This window comes from Populus nigra, chromosome 17 (assembly GCF_951802175.1).
Source record: "Populus nigra chromosome 17, ddPopNigr1.1, whole genome shotgun sequence".
In the NCBI taxonomy this organism is placed as follows: domain Eukaryota; kingdom Viridiplantae; phylum Streptophyta; class Magnoliopsida; order Malpighiales; family Salicaceae; genus Populus; species Populus nigra.
The window spans coordinates 11,123,133-11,145,278 of NC_084868.1; the positions used below are offsets into that span (position 1 = coordinate 11,123,133).

Sequence of the window (22,146 nt, forward strand, 5' to 3'; positions counted from 1 at the left end):
CCAGTCGCCAGACCAGCAACGACGACAACACAACAGAAGCAGCCTAGAAAATTATTAGCTAATAATCGAGACTTTCCAAGCCACCGATCTCTCATCTTCGGTGAAGATGATCTACACCATTGTCTTCAGGAGAAAGAAGAATAAGAGGAGTAGCCATCTTGATAGTCCACACGCCTCCCTACACTGTCAGTGTGCGCAACGATGCCTCACACACACTGGTTCTCACTGCCATTCTAGTTGTTTTGTCTAGTTTCAGTTCACTCTCGCATGGACGTGTGATTATATCGAGACTTGCATTTTAATGGCAATTAAATGGACTTCATTGTCTAATGTTGGGATGCTGTAATCCTTAAAAAGATTTTGTTCATGTGAATTGAATTTTGACAATTGTGGTTTTGTTTTTGCCTAAAACAAATATAGATAAAAATTTGTTTTCACAAAAGAATCACCTCATGGAAGTTATAATTCTTAAAATAACTATTTCGATAAGAAATTAAAAGATATTTGAAAGTGTGTTAACAATTGTTTTTTAAAGTGTTTTTACTCTTAAATATATTAAAATAATATATTTTTTTATTTTTTAAAAATTATTTTTAATTTCATCACATCAAAATCATCTAACAACACAAAAAAATATTAATTTAAAACTACAATAAATAAATAAAAATTTATTTTTTTTGAAAAACACTATTTAACAACCGCAACCCATGAATTTCTTGCAAGTCTAGCTTCCTATCATCAACTAATTGGTATTATATGTTTCTATCAATGGTCCTACATTCTCAACAACATCTTTGAGGCCCCCATCAGCGAGCCCTCCTGCCGCTGCAAGCAATCATTGCGGACCGACCACACAGAGTGGCTCCTGATTCTTTCTTTACCTGCAATCACATTTTTAGTTTCAGCTAAAGAGTTGCCAGCCCGCGACACCCAGCATGATGAGGGCTGACCTTCGCAAGTGCAATGGTACAAGACAAATCTGATTTTCGAATCATTACCAGGTTTATAAGCAAAACACAAAACACATTGGTTAAGGTCCTTTCACTTCCAATTCTGAAGACAAAAATCTACAGCTTCAGAAGAAAGAGGAAATTACATCTTTATTAAATTTTGCTGACGTTTACTATTGACATTCAAAGTCTAAAATAGCTTAAAGAGGGGTGAATCAGGGCTAAATCATACTTGTGATAGTTTACGAGAACTAACACCTCAATTTTCAGCAATAACAATTACATAATTTATCAAGGGACAGATACAATAAAATAGATAGCGAGGGAGAGACATACTAATTCTTATAGTGGTTCAGAGAATTGTTTATTTTACTATTTAAATCTTTGTTTGAGTATTTACTATCAATTAATAATCTTCTTAGTAGTTAAAACCTTATTAATTACACTAATCTTTTTTTGGGTTCAAGATTAAAGAACTTTACATTCATAATCTTTTCAAGGATCAAGATTTAAACCTCTCAAATGATCCATAACCAAATATTAAGCAAGTGATTAAGTGTTATTTACACTTTCACAGTAGATAAAGCTCTCGTAAACAATTCTTTTTAGGTAAAAATGGATAAAAAGCTTTTTGGTGATTAAAAATGCATGTGATAAAATTCATGTTTTTCATTTATAATGAATTGATTGATAATAAAAAATATATCTGATTAAATAATTTTTCACACTGTATTTTTCACCATGTATAAGATTAGGCAATAAAAATATTTTGGATGGTAAAATTCAGCAATTAAAAATAATTTAGAATAAAATTCATTTTTGCAATGCGAAATTAAATTACATAAAAACTTGATTACATTAATTTGAGCTTAGACATCTTCAAGTCATATTTACATTTAAAAAGTCTATATTGCATCAAATTGATTTGAAAAAAAAATCTTACAACATTAAAACTTTTTGATATGCATATTAAATCCACTCATTGTTGTTATCAACAAAATAAATAAACTATAGGTGTTTAAAGACATTTAGACTAACAAATATTACTATGAAAGAGCATAACATAACCTAATATTTTTTTTTTTTAATCTATGCAAGCTTAATTCCCCTTGTTGTTGATCAGTCCGACACCTCAATCAAAGATAGACAGAAATTTTTCGGCCAGTAGAAGTAACAAAATCAAAGATCTTCGCAACTTCCCTGTCAATGGACAGAAAGAAGTGCAAGCTAGGTCCAGCTAGTGGCTTTTTATTCAGCATAAATTTCTTTCTTCAAATTCTGCCAAATTTCAGGGCCTCTAGGATGACTATTTACATACTCATTAATAAACTTTTTGTCTGAGAGAGAAATTACAGTGCTCAAGGAAAGCATGGGCACAGATTTTCCTTGATCTTTGAGCCAATTATACATTGCTAACCTAAGCTCCACTCTTTCCATTGTGTAATTAAGATAGGATGGGAAAGTGACCAAATATGATACTGGATAACCCACCTTATTTACAAGAAAATCAATCTTCATTTCAAGAACATCTTTCGTTTGGTTAAGAATTTGAGGAGATGCTTTTATCATTTCACAAACATCTCTTCTGCTCAAACCAGCTTCCACAATACAATCAAACCTCTCTTGGATCTTTGCTCCACTGCCCCGGAAAACCTTAAGTGCTTTTCCTATTTCAATTGAGTCATCTACAATTCCCAAGTCCAACAAGAACTTGGTCTTCTGCATCCGTGATTTTAGTATCAAGTTTTGCAATCGTTCAACTTTTGATCCCATCACCCATTTCTTCAAAACTTGTGGGCTCTCTTGGATGACTTCACACATTCTCTTATCTGCAGCATGCAAGGCTAAACGCAATGTGTTGGGTTTCTTCAATCTACATGAACCAAGCATTAGAGGGTGAGAATGGAAAATATTCCGAATCTCACGTGCCTCCATCTGGATCTCTTTCAAGAACAGAAAGCAATGCCTTAAATTTGAAAAGAATTCCTCAAATTCCATTTGTGGAAACTGCAAAAACATAGAACATATCTGATTCATCGTGGATCCGAATTTGAGGAGGAAACCGATTAGCAAATATATCCTATCCACTGAATCCTCAAAGAAAATCCCCAGATGCCGGCTTATGAGTCCACCTAGCTGCTCCTCATTGTAACCTGCATGCCTAAATAAGTTGAGCAGTGCAAGCAACTTGCTCCAGTCATAAGAACTCTTCTCAGACAAATGCTCCTCTATCCTACTGATATCAACTCCCTCTTTTCTCAATATCTCTAATACCTTGATAAAGTCTGCATTCACCTCTCCAATCAAAAGATAAGGGCTACAGACAACCAACTTCATCATAAAAGACTGGCCAAGCCCCAATTCCTCATAAGCTTTTAGTTTCAGCACTAAGACCCCATAATCATACCCGAAAATTTCCGCGGCTTCCTTATAAATCTTTCCTATCTTACTTCTTGCAATCCCATAATTACACAAAACATGATAATTCTCTAAAAGTAAATCATCGTCACATAAAAACATCAGATCACGTGGAAGAAGAGGATTATAATCACGAGGTTTTAGACCCAAACTCTCAAAGAAAGGCTCAAATTCATTAATAGGGTGAAAACACAAGTAACGGGTAATGGACTGCCCAATATCTGCATCAATATCAACCTTTGCTAATAACTTTTCAAGAAAATGAGGTGAATTTTTACTCATATTCTCTGCATCAGTAAACTGTATGTTTCTAGTGAAGTGCAGATACTCTAATAACGCAGCCTGGGCTTCTGTCCTAGAAACTGGACTTATGTTTTGTCCATTTTCAGTTTGAACTATCCTCTTGGTACTATAGAACCTAGGGTTTTCTGCAATGTTGAATAATGAAACCATTGAGGACAACGGGGTTTTGTTGCTACCAACAAAATTGGATGAAACCCATTTGAAAATTTTAAATTTGCCAAAGTGGGTCATGGCTATTTTGATGAGAAATGAAGAATGGTGATAGCTAGAGAGTTAACAAACAAAAAGAAAGGCTAGAGTAAGATAAATTCACTAGAAATGTATAAAAGCGAGTTTCTTGGAGAGTTTCTTACCTTATTAGTGTGGTAGGCTTGGTGAGTTTAGTGATTGCTAAGAGAGATTGGGAGATGTAGGGGGGCAGTATTTCTTCTCTCTCTAACTGGTTCAATGGAGCAAAGCATGGAACTTGGAACGGGCTGCAGAACGGCAAGTCCTCACTCCTCAAGGGTTTATGGAGGATGAACGCTAAATGGAGATTGGAGAGAGGCTATTTTTGCCTCAATAGCATAAAACTAAGCTATGAAGGCATCCCCAAACTTTCTTCCTACACTTCACCCTTTTTCCTATTAGTTAATACCAAAAATAAAAAATAATATAAAAAAATTATTTTAATATATTTTTAAACATCCAATAATAAACACACTAAGATATTAGTACTAGCTTAATTCTAACTGTTATTTTCAAATTATATTAATGAATTTAATACCATCTAACAACTTATATGAGATATATGAAGTTATTATTTAGTATTGTGGTAAATATTGTTTTGCCCAATCACATAAAAAAGTCATTTAATTGATTAAATAACTTCTATCAATTGTATTAAGCATCATGCATAATTTGATTTTAAATCTTAGTTTTATAGAAACTAAAATAATATGTTTATTTATTCATAAAGGCATGCGTTTTATTTATTTTGCATGTAAAAACTTATCTCATAACAGTTTTAATCAATACATAATTTTTTAAAATCTATTTAAAAAGAAAACACAACTAAAGTTATTTTTTTAAAACCTATTTTTTTAAAATTGCAACCCAAAAACAACCACAATGCCAAACACTCATGAAATTTATCAACTATTAATAGACCATTCAAATTTTTTTTTTATTATGAGTTAATTTTAAAACTATGATAAGCAATTTAAGCTAGACAAAGAGTCAGGTCATAAAATTTTAAAATTGATTTGTTGTGTTGGGTTTAACAACAATGTCAGTTTTTTTTTAAATTTCATCTTTCATTTTTTTCTTTCGATTTAATTTTTTTGAATTTCTTTCTTCAATATTTAAGCGATTTTAAATTAGTCTTCATAGTTTATTTCAGTTTACTTTTTATGAAGGTATTGCAATGTCAAATAAATATTTTGGTTGATATTCAATTTTACAAATATTTATTTTAGTTATTATATCATTAGGTAAAAAATAATTTTTTTTTAAATTGTTTTTAAATTTTATAGAGTTCATGATCTAAGTTATGAGTTTGGTAGTTTAAATCAAGAAACCTAGATCAATATAATATATTTTCATCTTTAATTTTTTTTAAAATATTATCTTGATTTTTTTAAACCAAACCATATTTTTTATTAATTATCCGAGTTATTTTTGGATGGGTCAAGTTAACTAAATTGTAAAAACAACTTTTATGCTATTAATTTGAAACTCTGGCAAGATAATGAGTTGGGACAGGAGAATTCAAGATTAGCTTATTAGATCGGTATGATAAAAATATCAGATAGTTACTTGCAGCCTAGAATCCTTCTTTTATGTTCAGAGTTTCATTATCCACCCGCATCATAGCGCAAGTTGAGAAACTAGTATTAGCTAAGCAAATTTCTAGTTAAGAAAAAAAGTTTTTTTCTTGGCACTATATCAGATTGTTTTTTTTTTTTTTAAAAAAAATATAAGGTTAATAGACTGCTAGATTTGATTAATAAAGAGCTGATCAAATATTCATTATGACTTCCCCCCTGAAACTTATTTGGATTGATTTTGTTTTTGACTTCCACTATGGTTTTAAACAATCGTGCAACACTGATACGTTTTACATGTAGAAGCAGGACGTAATGCTGATCAATCAGAAGTTTAGGACTAGGGGATGATATTGCTTCCAGCTCCATATCAATAATCGATGTTGTTATTTAGGTAGTGTTTGATTGCTGTGTCGAGTTAAATACGTAGGAGATACAAGAGATATGTTAGAACTTTGAGGATAGAACGGACATGTGAATAATAATAATATGGCAGAAGCTCTGAAATGAGAATACACTTGAAACTCCATTACCAGCCACCAGCAGCAGCACAATTTTGCTGACCCTTTTCTGAATTTGTTCAAAGTTTATTAACGGAGGCTTGTTGATCTATAGGTAAGGCAACGGTTTCTGTGTAAAGCCCACCAGCTCAAAGATCATCAACCCTTTCTTTTTCTTTTTCTACTATGTGCCAGCTCTTATTGCTCCTTCTGTCATGGAAACAATCAGCAAATAAGAGCTCTCTAACAGCATTTTGGACATAGAGATCACCTCCCCTGCGATGTTGCTAATGGAAAATAATCTGCAAAGAGGCTCACAGAGATAAGCAAAAGACAATTCAAATGAAGAGCCACCTCCACAATCAAGGCTGGACATGTATGAAAAGCCCTAATAGTTCCAGTCTAATCGATGAAAACCATTTAAATTTTAAAAGCAAGGAAACCAGCACAAAAGCTGTAAAATGAAAGTTTCAAGACTTCAAAAGGGGTGCTGTGACTAAGAATGGGGTTGACGCACAACAGAGAATCGCAAAGGATCTACCCTTCTCTCCTTTTCTTCCCACAGCCTTCACCCTATCCTGAAAGCGCCACTGCCAGGAACACAATCTTCACCGTGACCGACGCCAAACGAACCTATGTGGTATCTCACAAAAACACTGTGAACTGCCACAGTCGATTGTGTTTTGCTTGCCTTCCTCCCCTTTCTTTCTTGATAATTCTAAAAACCTTCAGTTTTTTCCCTGAAGTATCACAACGATTTGATTTGCACCACAAACTAACTTATACATGCTTATAATAAAAGATGATACTGCAAAGCCTCCGTTTCATTCTGACTGACCACAATATCATTGCATCCAGTAAAACTACTTCCAGTTTATGTGTGTGAGCTTTTCATGGCAAGAAACAAATTTCGTTTTGGCTGCCTTCCTTTCTTCCTCATGCCTTGCCCAAGCTTTCTACGCCAAAAATGATTGACTGGAGTCGACGCACCATGGTCCCCGTGATCATAAATGCATCTTCAACTTGATTCTTGATTTATGAGTAAAGCTTAATTTCAATAGAGACAAATATTCAATTATTTTGTCCTGTTATTTGTCTAGCTTGATGTCACCTGTTAATTTTTCTTTTCAAAAAATAATAATCTGACAAGCCCCTAATTAAAAAGGAAATTAAGAAAAATAAACTACACGAAGTAGTAGTTGGAAGAGGTCAGGTTGGGTTCTTAGGGTTTGTATAATGATGTCTTGGTTGTTCTGTAGTACAAGGCTGTAAAGCTTAATTTAACTATCATTTTATCATTGCCATCACTACAATTAACTTATTATCCAAGTAATCATTATTTTATCATAATTGCCACCAATAACATCACCACAACAACTGACTACGATCATCAATATCATCATTTTTATCACAAAGGTACAATTTCCTCATCTTATTACTATCACACAAAAACTTGAGAATAATATATATTTTACTGTCAATAATATTGTACAGAAAAAAACAGGTCCCAATTAGAAAGTATAAAGATACATTGCAATGGGGAAATTCATGCTGTTGCCTAAAATTACCCGGTTAATAATTATAATGCATTGAGAGGGTAAAATGGAAAGGAAAAAAGAATACATCAAGTATCGAAATTTCGGTTTCTTAGCCATTCTAAGGTTCCCAGGACTTACTATGTCATCAAATCCTCACAACTCTACTTGATGACATTAACCACTGCACTGGGGAAGCACGAGTTCTCTTCATTGCAACTCTACTGGAGGGCTTGGATTAGAAAGATCAGGATGTGATGCAAATTTCTGAGGATAAGTGCACTAACGCTGTCAGCAGATGCTTGAACTGCTGCATCCATCCTGCTGCTGCAGTTGGTGCAGATAACGGCATTTGTCTAGATTTGCTCTTGGGGGTATAGGAACGCTTCACAATAATAGTTCATTCCTGCAACCAAAACAACAGAAAAGGTTTCTCTTTATGAAGTAGCAATAAATTAAGATCGACGAGGAATCTGATGTTGATCATTTGGGTAGCATGTGCGTAATTCGCAACTCATTTATAAAACATGACATTCAAGATACATCGTCATCTACTGTTTAGAACTTGAGAGACTCTAAATATAATTGGTAGATATTGCATTATCAATAAGAATAAAAGAAGAATCCTTTTCTATGCATCAAGTTGACACCAAAGAAAATCGTAGTTGAAGGTGAAGTTTGGATGAGTTCCAGACCCTCAATTTCCAAATCAGGCCATTTGACTCCATAGTCCCTAATTATTATCTACTGTGGAAGGGATATCAGATGCTGTCCAAACTGCAGCAGCAAAGATATTTTATAAAAGCTTCTAAAACTCAGAAGCTTAAATCCACAACCTCAATTCAGCAAGAAACTGTCTGTAGCTCATTATATTAATGTCTTTGGGAGAAACTTTTTCACTCCTTATAGACTTCATTCTAAAAGTATAATGTTCTTATTATCATACTTAACCTTTCTTCTATGGCTTGCTGCATTTGAAATGGAGAAAGATAGTGTATTCCAATATAACCTTTTGTTGATGCCTTGAATCTAAGTACAGTACAAAAGCATTTGTGCAAAAAAGGCAAATAGAAAATAAAAAAAATCGGTAGTTCATGTTGATTGAGAAATTCACTTTTCTAAGTAATCATCATGAATAGAACAACAAAAAAGGAAAAGGCACACTGTTAGGACCAGTTGACGAATTATTAACAGATTTACTCCAAGCACCTTGTGCATCTCATCTGTGGCCTTCTTTGCAGCTTCCACTGTCTTGCATGTAACAAAAGCACAAAACCAAACTCTGCATGCAAAAAGGGAAAATAAGATAATGACATCATGAATAAAAAATTCACAGTTGAATAAATAGGCATAAATGCTGTCTCCTCGTTTTATAAAAACACTGTTTAAATATGTGTGCATTGTTTACAGTTAAGCACAGTATTCAAGACAAAACCCAAATTAAAACCACCCCACCAAATACACAACCAACTTCAAGATTCCACTGCAAACAGCTCATTGTTTATGAAGGTAGTATGACTACCTGCCATTCCCAGAGGTTACTGGTCAAAGTAGAAGGGGTCTTTCTCCATGGCAGCTGGTACATAGGAAATTTGAGATTGTGCAGGATATGTAGAAGGTGCTCCAGGAGAACTCAGGAGAGAAAAAAGGTGTATTATCTTCAATATAAGATGTCTGAATTCAACAACATCAATAAAAATTTCCGGCTTGTAAGAAATAAAAGAATCAAACATCTTCAGACTAGCCAATTAACAGAGGCAGAAGCATGGAAATACAAGTTATGTGCAGCAGATAGCTTCTATGCAGAACAAATTTCTTTCTTTAAATCCTCCCAAATTTCTGGGCCTCTAGGATGACGAACTACATACTGACTAAGGAACACATTATCTGTGCAACCAACTATAGTGCTGAAGGAAAGCATAGGATTAACTTTTCCCTGCTCTTTGAGCCAATTATACATTGTTAACCTAAGCTTAGCTCTTTGCATTGTGTAAGAGAGATAGGAAGGGAATCTGACCAAAGATGATACGGGAAAACCCAAATCATTTATGAGAAAATCAATCTTCATTTCAATAACTTCCTTTTTCTGATTAAGAATTTGAGGGGATACTTTTATCATTTCACAAACATCATTTCTATCCAAACCAGCTATCACAAGACAATCAAATCTCTCTTGAAGCTCTGCTCCTCTGCCCCGGAAAACCTTAAGTGCTCTTTTCATTTCATCTGAGTTCTCTACAAATCCCAAGTCTACGAAGAACTTAGTCTTCAGCATTTGAGATCTTAGTTCCTCACCCGAGTCTGGTAACCATTCAATTTTTGATCCCTTCACCCATTTCTTCATAATTTCTGGATTCTCCTGGATGACTTCACAAATTCGCTTCTTCCCAGCATTCAGACGGGAAAGCAAACTGTTGGTTTTCTTCAACGTAAATGAACCTATAAATATAGGGTGAGAACGAAAAAGCTTCCCAATCTCATATGCCTCCATATTGATCTCATTCAAGAACAGAAAGCAATGCCTCAAATTTGAGGCAAATTTCTCAACCTGTACCTTGGGAAACTGCAGAAACAAGGAACATATCTGGTTCATCGTGGATCCAAATTTAAGCAGGAACCCAATTAGCAAAAGAGCCCTATCCACTGAATCCTCACGCAGAATCCATGGCTTTTGGCTTATCAGCTCACTTAACTGCTCATCATTGTAACCTGCCTTGCCAAATAAGTTTAGAAGTGAAAGCAACTGGCTCCAGTTGTAAGTGCTCTTATCCGACAAAAGCTTCTCAATTCTACGGTACTCAAGTCCCCCTTTCCTCAATAACTCCAATATCTTGATAAAGTCAATGTTCGCATCTCCAATCAAAAGATCAGGGCTACGGACTACCACCTTGGCTATAAAAGAAGAGCTAAGCCCCAGCTTCTCATAAGCTTTGAGTTTCAATGCCAGGACCCCATAATCATACCGAAAAACTTCTGTTGCTTCCTTATAAATCTTTCCCATCTTATTTCTCGCAATCCCATAATTACACATCACATGATAATTCTCAAGCAGCAAATCATCATCACTCAAATACATCAGATCACGCGGAAGAAGAGAACTATACTCTTGAGGTTTTAAACCCATACTCTCAAAGAAAATCTCAAATTCATTAATCGGGTGGTAACGCAAGTAACGGGTAATGGACCGCCTAATATCTGCATCAATATTAACCTTCTTTAGTAGGTTTTTAACAAAAACAGGTGAGTATTTGCTCATATGCTCTGCATCCAAAAACTGAAAACTTCTAGTGGAGTGCAAATACTCCAGTAATGCAGTTGAAGCCTGGGCTTCCCTTCTAGCTGCATCAGAGATTTTGCTAATGCTTTGATCATTACCTATCAAATTTCTATCCAAATTCTCAGTTTGAACCGTTGTTTTTGTCCCATAGAACCTAGGGTTTTCTACAATGTAGCACAAAGAGCCCACTTGCCATATTGGGTTTCTGCATCTACCAACAAAATTGGGAGAAACCCTTTTCAAAATTTGGAGTTTGTGCAAATGGTTCATGGCTAACTTGAAAGAAATAACGTCTAGAGCTTGATAGAGATTCAAAAAATAAGCACAACAGAAGTTCCAATAACTACAATAGTTTTTGTCGACTTTCTTACCTTGTTAGAATGGTGGGTTTTTTGAGTTCAGTTACTGACAAGTGAAACTTGCAGATTCAGGTGCAAGGTTTCTTGTCTTTCGATAGGTTCGTTGGAGCCAAGTATGGAGCTCTGGTTGCTGAGCGGCCAGTGCAAGAGAGTGAATAGTGTGTCCATGAATCCAGTGTCAAAAGCATTCTTAGTTAATTGCAAGAGGTACCCTCCAATGTTTTCTAAATTATTTCTTACACCCAAACATATTTTGAGATTGTAGTATCATATCGAGACCTTTTCTTCGTTGAGATTAGACCTGTTCATGTGCTACCCGGTCAGCCTGTCCTGATCCGAATCATAACGAGCGGGTCTGGGCCGGGATTTTTGGCCCATAGGCCCCGCCCGACCTCTAACCAAGCCGGTCTCGGGGTTGTCAGTTTTTGTCATGTGGTGATCGCACCAGGTCACATAAAAAGAATAAAACCCTACTTTTCCTAAATTTCTTCCTTTAGCTACTCCTGTTAGGCAAAGCTGCTGCCGCATGTTTATTAAAAAAATAATTTTTTTTTTATTTTTTAAAAAATCTCAATAAGCTGTCCTAATATTAAAAAATTTAATTTTTTTTAAATTAATATTATTTTGATAAATTTCTAAACAAAAAATATTTTTTTAAAAAAAATACTAACACAATACAAAACACTCTTCTCTTCACTTCATTACTTTCACATTCTACAAATCCACAACAGGTTTATTTAGAACGGTGACAATTCAAAGTACTTTTTATTTAGAAATACATCAAAATAAAACTTTTTATTTTTTAAAATTATTTTTAATATCAACACATCAAAATAATTAAATATATATATAAAAATATTTTAAGAAAACAAAAATTCAAATTTTTTACACCAAACGTATCTTACTTAAGATAACATCTATGCTTAAGATATCGCACTTAATGTGTCAATTATTTACATTCAGAATAAGTGAATTCATGAATTCTTCAATGAGGATCCAATTGAGGGAGAAATTAGTTCAGACACCAAATTGAAAATTGCTGTATCCAGTGGGGGCCTATATGAAGTCCCAGGAAGAAAAACAACATGCGCATTAGAGGTTTTTAGTCAAGTTAATCTAAAGTTTGTAGAAGCCTCTCTCCTCTAGGTTCTCAACTTCCAGTGGGAGACACCATAAGTGGAATCTGTCTCCTGGAGATGCCTGTCCCCTCCAATCTAATATTAGAGAGCTAGTGACTAATGAAGTATGCCGAGTCCTTGGAAATGGGAAAACGAAAATAAAAATAAAAATAAAAATCATCTAGTATCAAAATTTCACTTTGTTTGCCTTTCTGAGCCTCTCAACAGCTACTGTCTCATAGAGCCATCCACAGCTCCACTTGACAACATAAAAAGTACCGCATTAGGGAGGCATAGGCCTTAGTAGCACTGAAATTGCAGTGAGAATAGGTCACTGTTTAGGGTAGTAATAGGGGGGGTAGCCACCCATTCCGACAGGTGGTGCTGGTGAATGCCCTAATGGTTCTTTCTTCGATGGAACTTGTGCATAGGAAATCTGAGATTGTGTTGGGTATGGAGCAGGTGCAACTGGAGGATTAGGGTATGAAGAAGCTGGATATGGTGCTACAGTTTGAGGATAAGGATAACCAACAGGGGCACCACCGCCAGCGGGTGCTTTACCTGGCTGTGCATATCCACCTGCTCCCATTGGTACTTGTAGGGGAACCATGGGTGCTGGTAAATGCGTTTGTACTGTTTTGCTCCTGTGGGTATCAGCAAGCTTCACAATGATTGTTCTTCCCTGCAGCCAACCAAATAAAAAGACGTTAGTTTGATAACACAGAATTTGATCAACCAAGAGATCAAAATTTGTCACTCATGTAGCTTGTGCTCCTTTCCAGATAGGAACACAATTAAAGAGACCTGCATCTAGGACAAGCACTTTACAACCCGCTTGACAAAAACAAGACACTTAAGAGAGATCTCTTGCTTGGAAATTTGAAGCTCCTGATAAATACCAGAATCAATTAATAAGAATAGAAGTAGAGTCCCATTCTCTGTTGAGTGGACACCACCGAAATTTATAGCAGGAGGGCAAAATCGAATGACCTTGAAGACCTTATATATATATATATATATATATATATATATATATATATACACTGAAGGAGGAACACCAATTGCTGCCCAAAATGCAGTAGGAAAGTTAATCTATAACAGGTCCTGGTCTAAAACTTAAATCAATTTAACAGAGCCTTAGTCCAAACTACTTGGGGTAGGCTCACAACTCCAATGTTTCAGCAAACACAACCACTGTTTTTTAGAGAATCTTACTCCTTGTTGGACATTACAGCAAGCATCAAGTTCGTTTTCTTTCCTTTTCCTAGGAGAAGCAAACATCACTTATAACCCATCTTCATTGTATGGCATTTTGATATAAAGAAAAATAACTCATGAATAAGGAATTAGAGAGCAAACTTGACAAACACATTCCAGCAGCCACAAAATGAAAATAAAAATTCACAATTTTATGATGTTTAAGAACTTTCCTCCTCTAAAGATTTATGTATTAGAACAATAAATAAGGTCACTATTATGACCACCTCTAGGGAATTATCGTTAACTTACCCCAAACAACTTGTGCGGATCATCTATGGCCTTCTTTGCAGCCTCCACTGTCTTGTATGTAACAAAACCAAACCCACTGTATATGAAAGGGAAAAGAAAACAACCTTCAACAGTTAGTTGAAGACTTAGGCACTGGGAAAAAGTTTAAACTAGCAAATATCTCTTGATGAACAGAGAAAGAAAATGGCATTTTACCGTGATTCGTTAGTATCTTTGTCATACGCAACTGAGCCTTCCTCAATATCCCCGTATCTTCCAAAAAAATTAAGCAGCATCTCACTTGAGATCTCTGGCGACAAACCCCCAACGTAGAGTTTCCTCTGGGCTAGATCAGGTGTAGTGCTTGCACCAGTTAATCCCTCACAAGCTAGATTGCAGACAGCCATCCGACTCTGGAATCAGAACACAAATAAACCAATTATAAAAATCTCAAGATTAAGAAAATGTGTGAAAACAGCACAAATGTGTAACTAGAAGTTACATGGAGTCTGGGACTTTCTTGCTTAACTGAGAAAAAGCCTTGGCATCAAAAATCAATATCCTAGCTACCTACAGAGTGTAATGACAGCCATGCGATAACAAACACTACCTCTGCTTCATACTTAAAGTACATCTTAGAAGAGCAACATTTTGGGTGAACTTAACCAGTCACAGATCTAAACAATGATTTCTAAAATTTCACCTCAAGTATGGTTGTTTATAACATTTGACCATATTATATACTCAAAAACAACAGGATAATTCACAGTTCATTAAATTTCCTGAGTTAGATTTTCCTCAAAGCAGATTGATGTGCTAATGAAGCTCTGTATGACACATGAGTGTTAAGTTCATAATTCTGTTCTTTTAATCATGTCATATTTCATCTTCCATAACCCAATTATACTTATTACTTGGAATCTATGCCCTTACAAACAGATCACCCATGCAGGCAGGATGAGATTGTGCACAGAAAGAAACACACAAATCATGCATGCAAGAACTTAAAAACAACCAACTTACATCAATCAATCTGCTGGGTGCTCCTAGAGCACTTTGTGCTGATTCCATATGCTTGTATGTAATGAAACCATAGCCACGTGACTTTCCTGTCGCTTTGTCATAGATCACAGCTCCTTCTTCTATCTCGCCATGCATTTGAAATGCCTGGAACAATAGCATACAGCACTTAAACATGAGAAAGATTTAGAATAGTAAGCAAAACATCAAAGAGAAGAGCGTGTAAAAGAGAGCTTTCCATGTGAAAAAACTCAAGGCAAAACTAGTATCATGTGGGACAATCATCACTATGGAACACAAAAAAGACACTCAGCAACCAGCAATGCACTCACAGCACACAAGGTTTCTGAAGTGGTGTTCCAGGCCAAGCCACGGACAAAAAGCTTTCGATGGACAGGATCTGCACTGGCAAGACCTTTAATTTCTTCTGCAATTGAAGGATATTGGGACCCTCTTTATGCCTCAACATGCAAGCAAACACACATGCACAGTGTCAATCACACAGCATACAGATGAAGAACCACCCACAAACCCCCCATCAGCATGACAAGTGGAATATTCTCACAAAGGCACTGATATATTCAGTGCATGCAAACTCACACGTGCGCACAAACAAGCAGAGAACAAAGAAGCAACAAATATGGGTTCCAGAGCTGTTTTCTTCATAGAAAGTTGCAGCATCTAAAGAGCTTCTAAACGTGTTTACATGAATTCACAGTATTTATTATTTAAAACATCAGGGATATAGAAATCTGAAGATCCAAAATTAATTTTTCCAAAGAAAACATCATGGAAAATGTAAATGCATCTATAAGAATTCACCACATTGAAAAATCTTAACTGTTCATTTGAACCATGAACCATCAGAGGATATAAAAAAAAAAGATCCAAAATTTATAACTTCTGAAAAGAAACAACAGTACAGCTTCTAAATGCATCTACTAGAATGCACTACAATGTACAAAGCTCAAACTTCTAATAAAAAGACAAAGGGTATTATTAATTAAACACACAAAATAAAAAATCTCTATAGGAAAACAACAATCCAGTGGCTTTCTCTAACAAGAACCAATCTAAAATTAACGTGGCACTGTTTATTTGCCTAAAACAGAACAAGGCTAAAAAATTCTCAATCTAACACAGACTACAATTACTACCAACCCTGTAGAAAGAAGACTCAACTTTTAATCTTAGATTAATTGCAAAAAGTACATCAATAGAAACTAAAATCCCACTATTCACTCTTCACAAAACAGACCCATATACGTGTTAAATATCCGGCAACCGAAGAGAAACACAATAGAATCCAAAAAAATGAAAAGAACCCAGAAAAGAAAACCCAATAAACCATTAAAAGAAAAGGCAAGAGGGAGAGAAAGAGAGGGACGTACAGTCTAGAAAGAAGATCGACAAGCTGGGATTTATTAAGAGGGTCAAGTAGTGAACGAAGGTAATCTTGTGTGGTTGATGTTTCGCCAGAACCATTGTTACTTCCCTCGTCCATCTTTCTCTTCTTCATGTCTTCCATTTTTGTTTTGTTTTGTCTCTCTGGGAATGTGAAGTGAAACCTGGCGCTGGAGATTTTTAACAAATTGTTGTTTAATTTATGTTGTCTGGTGTGTTCCTGCCTTTATTTTACCACTCTAAGCAAATAAAGTATATTCGACTCTTTTCTTTGCATATAAAAATAGTAAAAGCTTTTACTTTTAGAACCATTATTTGGTTATTGTCTTGTGATCGAGAGTGTTTAATATTTTTTTATTTTAAAAGTATATATATATATATATATATATATATATATATATATATTTATTTTTATTTTTATGTTTTTATTTATACCTCTCTCTCTCTCTCTCTCTCTCTATATATATATATATGTGTGTGTGTTTATTATCTTGAAGGACGAGCTTAATATTATGAATAAATGGAAATAAGATTTTTCAAAACATCTTCTGAATTCAAATCCAAAATAATAAAATATGGAGGAAACTCTTTTAGAATTTATCTAATTTTGGTAAGAATTTCATTCATTTTACTGTAGATTTCACATGTTTTCACTGTATAAGTTGCTAATAACAATGGATAAATCTAAGTTGTGTTTGTTTTTGTGTTTTAAAAATATTTTTTTAATGAATTATTTTATTTTATTTTAAATTAATATTTTTTTAGTATTTTTAAATCATTTTGATATACTGATATCAAAAATACTTTTAAAAAAAACATTATTTTGATATATTTTTAGGCCATATTTGTTTCCCAAAAAGTAATTTCTGGAAAACCATTTTCCAAACTTTCCTGTGTTTGTTTGCCATTATGAAAGTTGGTCAACGGAAAACATTTTCCAATCAAAGGGAAATTTAACTTGATTTTCAGAAAAGTGTTTTCCTAGAAAATTTCTAAACACTTTACGGAAGTTGTGAAAAATTTAGAAATGTCATATTATTTGCTGATTATATCAAATTTGGTCCTTAAACTTTTAATTGCTTATATATATATATATATATATATATTATTTTGAATATTTATTTTTCAATTTTATCTCTTAAAATTTAATTTTTATATTAATTTTAGTCCTCATTTTTATAATTGTTATTTGTTTTTCCCTTATTATTTTTTTATTGAAATTTTTTATCTATCAAATTTGATCCTTATTCTTTTGATTGTTACTTATTTTATTTGAAATAATTTATGAAATGTTAATTATTATTATTTTAATTTCTTCATCTTTTATTTATTTTTTATTTTTTAGATTTGATCTCTATTGTTTTGATTATTATTTATTTTATTTGAGATAATTTATGAATTTTTTTTTTCAATTTTATTCTCATTCAACTTTTTAATTTGTAAGATTTGTTCCTTATTATTTTAATAAACTTGAGAAAAATAAAATATTAATAAGTTATTTTCCAGCTTATTTTTCATGATATAATGAAAAATATTTTTTAATTTATTTTTCATTACACTACCAAACATCAAAAAACAATTTATTTTCTCGAAATTCACTTTTCAAAAAGAAATTACTTTCCAGCAAACAAACGAGATCTTAAATAAAAAATACTTTAAAAAATAACCGCTAATATATTTCTAAACTATCCCAATAAAAAGTTTTGTTTGTAACATGTTGTTGCATGTAAGTATACCATGTCACTGTATAAACACCCCAAAATATATATATATATATATATATGAAATTAGACAATTGTTTCGCAGTCAGTTCTTGCATTTTGCAAGCACATCGACTGCAAAACAGGAATTTAAACTCGAAACTGCAACGTAAGAAGATCACTGTATGGTCAAGACTCAAGTTCAAAACTCAATCTCTTATGACAAGAAGCAAGGCCTGTGATACATTCCCTCTTTTCTGATAGCTGTTCTAGTATAGAATTGGAAGTTTTCTGAATCTCACTTCTCATAACTGATATATGTAAAAGCAGACCAAATAAGGCTTGCTTTCCATTAAACAAGTGTTAATCCTTGCAGATGGTGAGTCTTTTTGGAATTTTATTGCTGCACATATACAAACTTGATTAAACTGAACTAGAATGAGAAACCGGTATTCCGCGGTTGAAATTCTAACATCTTCATGGTAGATTAATGGATGCTGCAATTCGCAGGCTTTTCAGCCTCAAGTTTAGGGTACGCTTTTGTTTGTTTTCTGTTGTTGCTCCAGCATTAGCTTCAGCTGCCTCCCATTTTCCTCATTTTGCAGCTGTAGATTTCGCTGAATCTGTTTCAAATGGGTAAAATACATGAAATGGGAAGCCTCTCAACCGAAAAAGAACTTGATCACTTTTCCGTTGGCATATGAAGCATTACTTCTGTCCAGTTTTAAGAACATAACAACTGGTTTGCTAGGTATTTCAAGATTTCAAGGCATAAGGCATACCTCTAACTGTTCGTGAAGATCCTTCTCAATATCTAGCTGCAGTTGCTGTACCTCCTTGATTCCCATGCTAATTCTAGAAGAGAAGACAAGTTGGGGCATGTCGTTGATTGTAGGTTTTGCTGCAGAAAACCACTATTGATGTGAAAATTACAAGTAGATTGCCTTCAAAAGTACTTCAACATGCAACAGAGATTTACCTTGATTACATTCTGACATGTACTTGTCAGATCGATATTTCTGCAAAACAAATTTATGAAAAAGGTTAATAAATTGAAATAAGCTTGGGTGGAACCAAAACACAACCTGATCTTGAGTACCTGCAAGTGACTTTTGACCTGAACGATGGTCAATCCTTTTGTTTCCATCATCTTCAGTATGGCCTTTGGTTTTGCTTCTATTATTATTTGATCAATCAATGGAGACAATCAATAAAAGATAGTCCTTTAACAATTGAGCAAAGCTCATACCAATTTACTTACTTGCAGCACCACCAAGGCTATTGACACACTTGATAAACTTCTCATGAAGACCTTGAGTCCATCTAATTCGTTTTTTACTCGAGAAAATTGGTCCAGAAGATCCTGAACCGCTGGAAGTAGAGGAACCATCCCCCAAATGTCTTGTAGATGATTCCAGCTGCTGAGACTTGAGAAGCTTATACCAGATTTGGATAGGAAGTTGAAATAAACACATTTGATACAAAAGAAAACCAGACATGATGTATGCACACAAGAACATCAGAAAAAAGTTAAGTAGATAACTTACTTCGGGATCATTCTGTCTATCAGAAGTAGGCTGAAGGGGCCTTCCAATCAAGGTTGCATTGTCTCCAAGTAATTGGACTCGCTCAAGTGAAAGGGATGTACTTCCCCCCAAATTAATGGAAGAAAGATGTTTTTGAGTCTTTTCACAATATTTATGGTGTTGGTTGCTAAATAAATAAGGTCTCAGAACTGTTTGCCAACTGGATTCATCGAAAATGTTACCCCTGGATGATTGATTTGATGACATCTTTGCATCATTAGGCCCAGGAACCTGTGAGCATGAAGGGAAAGTAGGAAATTCATAACCATCATCTTGCTGAAGATCGAACAAGCATTCACTTATGCAAAAAGCCGGAGCTAGCTGATCGAACTGACTTGGAATGATGTTAGTTGATGTTGCAGGCTCTACATCTTGACTTTGAGATACTTCCCCCATGCTTGATGGTGGCGAGCAACATTCCAATTATGTTGTCTTATGATTGGAAGGCTCAGTATGCATTCTATGAAGTTGGGAATTTCTCTCTCTCTCTCTCTCTCTCTCTCTCTCTCTCTCTATATATATATATATATATATATATATATATGATTCTATAAGAGCAGGAACCCTGTTCTTTTTATATGTTAACTAGCTCTTAACAGCTCATCAATTTTCATTTTCCTGGTACACTGCTGATCAAGGTTGTTAAAATCATGATTTAACTCGTAAAATCTTATGATTTTACAAGTTAATATAGGCTTAACATGCTAAATCGTTCAAAAAACTCGAAAATAGGTGAAATCAGGTTGAAATCGAGTGAAATCGTTAAAATCGGGTGAAATCGCGTAAAAACACGATTTCAAGAACGTTTTAACGATTTTGGTAGAAAACATATACTGCCTGTAACCTTTGCCTCTACGCTCCAGCTGTCCAGTGGCTATTTGGCGATTTGCGCGTTCTTTCATCTCTTCCAGCTGCTGATAATCAAACAATCTACAGAGAAGAAAAATTCTAAATCCCTAAATCTAATCTCTTTCTCTATTAACAGCTCACGGCCTAACGCTGAGACGACTTCCTCTTCCTCTTCATCAACAATGACAGCGCTCTCCTGGTAACAACTCACGCCTCACGGCTTCCTCTTCCCCATCATCAACGGCTCACGGTTTCCTCTTCATCAACAGCGGCAGTGCTCTTCAATCTTCAGATTGTTCATTCTTAATCAGCAATGATCTTTGTTTTTTCCATCATCAACGGCTTCCTCTGCAGTCTACACTCCACACCATAAGTTCCATTTATAATGTCATTTTGTTTGGTTGCTGAGAAAGTTTTGGAAAAAAATGTTACCTTTTTATTGTTATATGCTGATTAGTTGAACTAAATTTAATTAATTTCTTGATAATTATTGTGTTTAATATCGGTTTGGTTTGCTAATGATTTAGAGGTGATGAAAGTTTAGATTTTGATAGACCAGAAGTAGACTGTGATAAGAAAAAATATATGCAACATGAAATTATTCAAATCGGGAAGAAATTTGGAGGATTTTGTGGGTTTTTTTTATTATTATTATTTTCTGTTGATTTTGTGGGAAGAAATCGAAAAGAAATTTTGATAGATCAGGGGGCTATGTTTAACTTGATGATTCTGCTCTGTTAATAAGCTGTGAGTGATGGAAGGATTTCAAAACGGCTTGTGTTTGTTTGATTTTAGAGTTGGAAATCGATTGTATAAAGAATTGGTTGGTGTGGATTATTTGAGCTTAGAGCTTAAAAAAGGTTTTGAAATCCTGAAATGGAAATATGGTTCTAGAGTGAAATCACTTGTCCAAATTGATAGCAGTGTTTGTTTTTCTTTTTTGTTGATTTACCCATGTGATTGATTGATATATTGGAATTGATTTTGTGTGCAGCTGTTGAATTATTTGTTTTTGGAAAATATGGTTTTAGAGGAGAATTACTAGTTGAACATGGATAATAGACTATTTTTGTTGATTTTCTGTTGTGATTGATTATTTTCATTGACTATGGGATGCAGCTATTGAATTGTTATTGGTTGATTGATAAATAATCATGCTAAAGGTTGTTGAGACACAGTCCATGTTGCTTCAACTTATACTGGTGTTCGTCATCTTCTTGGGCTTTCTCGAGAATGGAAATGCTGGTAAATGTTGGGATAACAAGTGCTTTCATTTGGTCAGAATGGCCATCTATTGACATCCCTCTTGATAATGAAGTATTTGCAGTCCTAAAGGGTCATAATACACCACAACAAGTAAGGAATTGGAATATCTTGTGCTTAAAAGATCTGTGGTGAGATTGCATAGGGGCATATGGATCTGCTTGATTATCTTGTTTGTTCTGCCCAACTTTAATGCTCATGGAATTATCATGCAATTATGTGAAGATAGAAAGGGAAAGAAATGATGTTTTGCTGCATGTGCATATTCTTGAACACCAGTAGAATATTTATTTTAAGTTTGTTAATTGTTAATTAATGAAAAGTTACTTAAATTATGTATGAATTTTATTTAAACCATGTATTTTAAGATACTTGAACTATGTATAAATTTTTATTTGAAGCATGTATTTTAAGGTGCTTGAAGCCTTAAACTTGAAACATGTATTTTAAGGTGCCTGAAGCCTTGAACTATGCATGAATTTTTATTTTTTTAATGTATTTTAAAATTCCTTATAATTTTACGATTTTACGATCCGTTTTTACAATCCGAGTTTGTTTAGTACTTTCCGTG

At 34.3% G+C, this 22,146-nt stretch overlaps 3 protein-coding genes and 2 long non-coding RNA genes across 8 annotated transcripts; all 5 read right to left on the reverse strand.

Moving 5' to 3' along the window:
- Window positions 1-632: 632 nt before the first annotated feature.
- Window positions 633-4,273, reverse strand: LOC133677025 (uncharacterized). The gene is made up of 2 exons (XR_009835680.1): window positions 4,025-4,273; window positions 633-881 (listed from the first exon to the last, which is right to left on the reverse strand). It is a non-coding gene; the product is annotated as an uncharacterized LOC133677025 (long non-coding RNA).
- Window positions 4,274-5,624: 1,351 nt separating this feature from the next.
- Window positions 5,625-7,189, reverse strand: LOC133676451 (uncharacterized). The gene is made up of 2 exons (XR_009835613.1): window positions 6,518-7,189; window positions 5,625-6,278 (listed from the first exon to the last, which is right to left on the reverse strand). It is a non-coding gene; the product is annotated as an uncharacterized LOC133676451 (long non-coding RNA).
- Window positions 7,190-7,429: 240 nt separating this feature from the next.
- On the reverse strand, window positions 7,430-11,419 carry LOC133676726 (transcription termination factor MTEF18, mitochondrial-like). Of its 2 annotated transcripts, XM_062098458.1 has the most exons (4): window positions 11,160-11,412; window positions 9,034-10,706; window positions 8,721-8,793; window positions 7,430-7,917 (listed from the first exon to the last, which is right to left on the reverse strand). In XM_062098458.1, the coding sequence occupies exon 2, from the start codon at window positions 10,633-10,635 to the stop codon at window positions 9,310-9,312; it is 1,326 nt and encodes a 441-aa protein (XP_061954442.1). In that variant the 5' UTR covers window positions 10,636-10,706; window positions 11,160-11,412; the 3' UTR covers window positions 7,430-7,917; window positions 8,721-8,793; window positions 9,034-9,309. The 2 variants fall into 2 exon arrangements, with proteins under 2 accessions (XP_061954442.1, XP_061954441.1); XM_062098457.1 differs by having other exon boundaries at window positions 9,034-11,419.
- A 991-nt stretch (window positions 11,420-12,410) lies between these two features.
- Window positions 12,411-16,431, reverse strand: LOC133676757 (UBP1-associated protein 2B-like). The gene is made up of 6 exons (XM_062098490.1): window positions 16,165-16,431; window positions 15,106-15,226; window positions 14,777-14,920; window positions 13,970-14,166; window positions 13,775-13,850; window positions 12,411-12,947 (listed from the first exon to the last, which is right to left on the reverse strand). Exons 1-6 carry the CDS (start codon window positions 16,299-16,301, stop codon window positions 12,597-12,599), a joined length of 1,026 nt encoding a protein of 341 aa, XP_061954474.1. The 5' UTR covers window positions 16,302-16,431; the 3' UTR covers window positions 12,411-12,596.
- Window positions 16,432-18,063: 1,632 nt separating this feature from the next.
- LOC133676723 (myb family transcription factor PHL5-like) lies at window positions 18,064-19,941 on the reverse strand. Of its 3 annotated transcripts, none has more exons than XM_062098454.1 (6): window positions 19,425-19,941; window positions 19,139-19,295; window positions 18,977-19,053; window positions 18,857-18,896; window positions 18,660-18,778; window positions 18,064-18,500 (listed from the first exon to the last, which is right to left on the reverse strand). In XM_062098454.1, the coding sequence occupies exons 1-6, from the start codon at window positions 19,857-19,859 to the stop codon at window positions 18,405-18,407; spliced, it is 924 nt and encodes a 307-aa protein (XP_061954438.1). In that variant the 5' UTR covers window positions 19,860-19,941; the 3' UTR covers window positions 18,064-18,404. The 3 variants fall into 3 exon arrangements, with proteins under 3 accessions (XP_061954438.1, XP_061954437.1, XP_061954435.1); XM_062098453.1 differs by having other exon boundaries at window positions 19,139-19,298; XM_062098451.1 differs by having other exon boundaries at window positions 19,139-19,313.
- Between the last annotated feature and the right edge of the window lie 2,205 nt (window positions 19,942-22,146).

Coding starts and splice junctions, on each gene's coding strand:
- LOC133676723 (XM_062098451.1), bottom strand. CDS start 19,859: ATGGGGGAAGTATCTCAAAGTCAAGATGTAGAGCCTGCAACATCAACT. Junction 19,314..19,424: donor ATAGACAGAATGATCCCGAA/GTAAGTTATCTA, acceptor ATCTGGTATAAG/CTTCTCAAGTCTCAGCAGCT. Junction 18,897..18,976: donor AGGTCAAAAGTCACTTGCAG/GTACTCAAGATC, acceptor TTTGTTTTGCAG/AAATATCGATCTGACAAGTA.
- LOC133676757 (XM_062098490.1), bottom strand. CDS start 16,301: ATGGAAGACATGAAGAAGAGAAAGATGGACGAGGGAAGTAACAATGGT. Junction 14,921..15,105: donor CTTCAGAAACCTTGTGTGCT/GTGAGTGCATTG, acceptor CTATTGTTCCAG/GCATTTCAAATGCATGGCGA. Junction 13,851..13,969: donor AAAGATACTAACGAATCACG/GTAAAATGCCAT, acceptor TTTCATATACAG/TGGGTTTGGTTTTGTTACAT.
- LOC133676726 (XM_062098457.1), bottom strand. CDS start 11,058: ATGAACCATTTGCACAAACTCCAAATTTTGAAAAGGGTTTCTCCCAAT.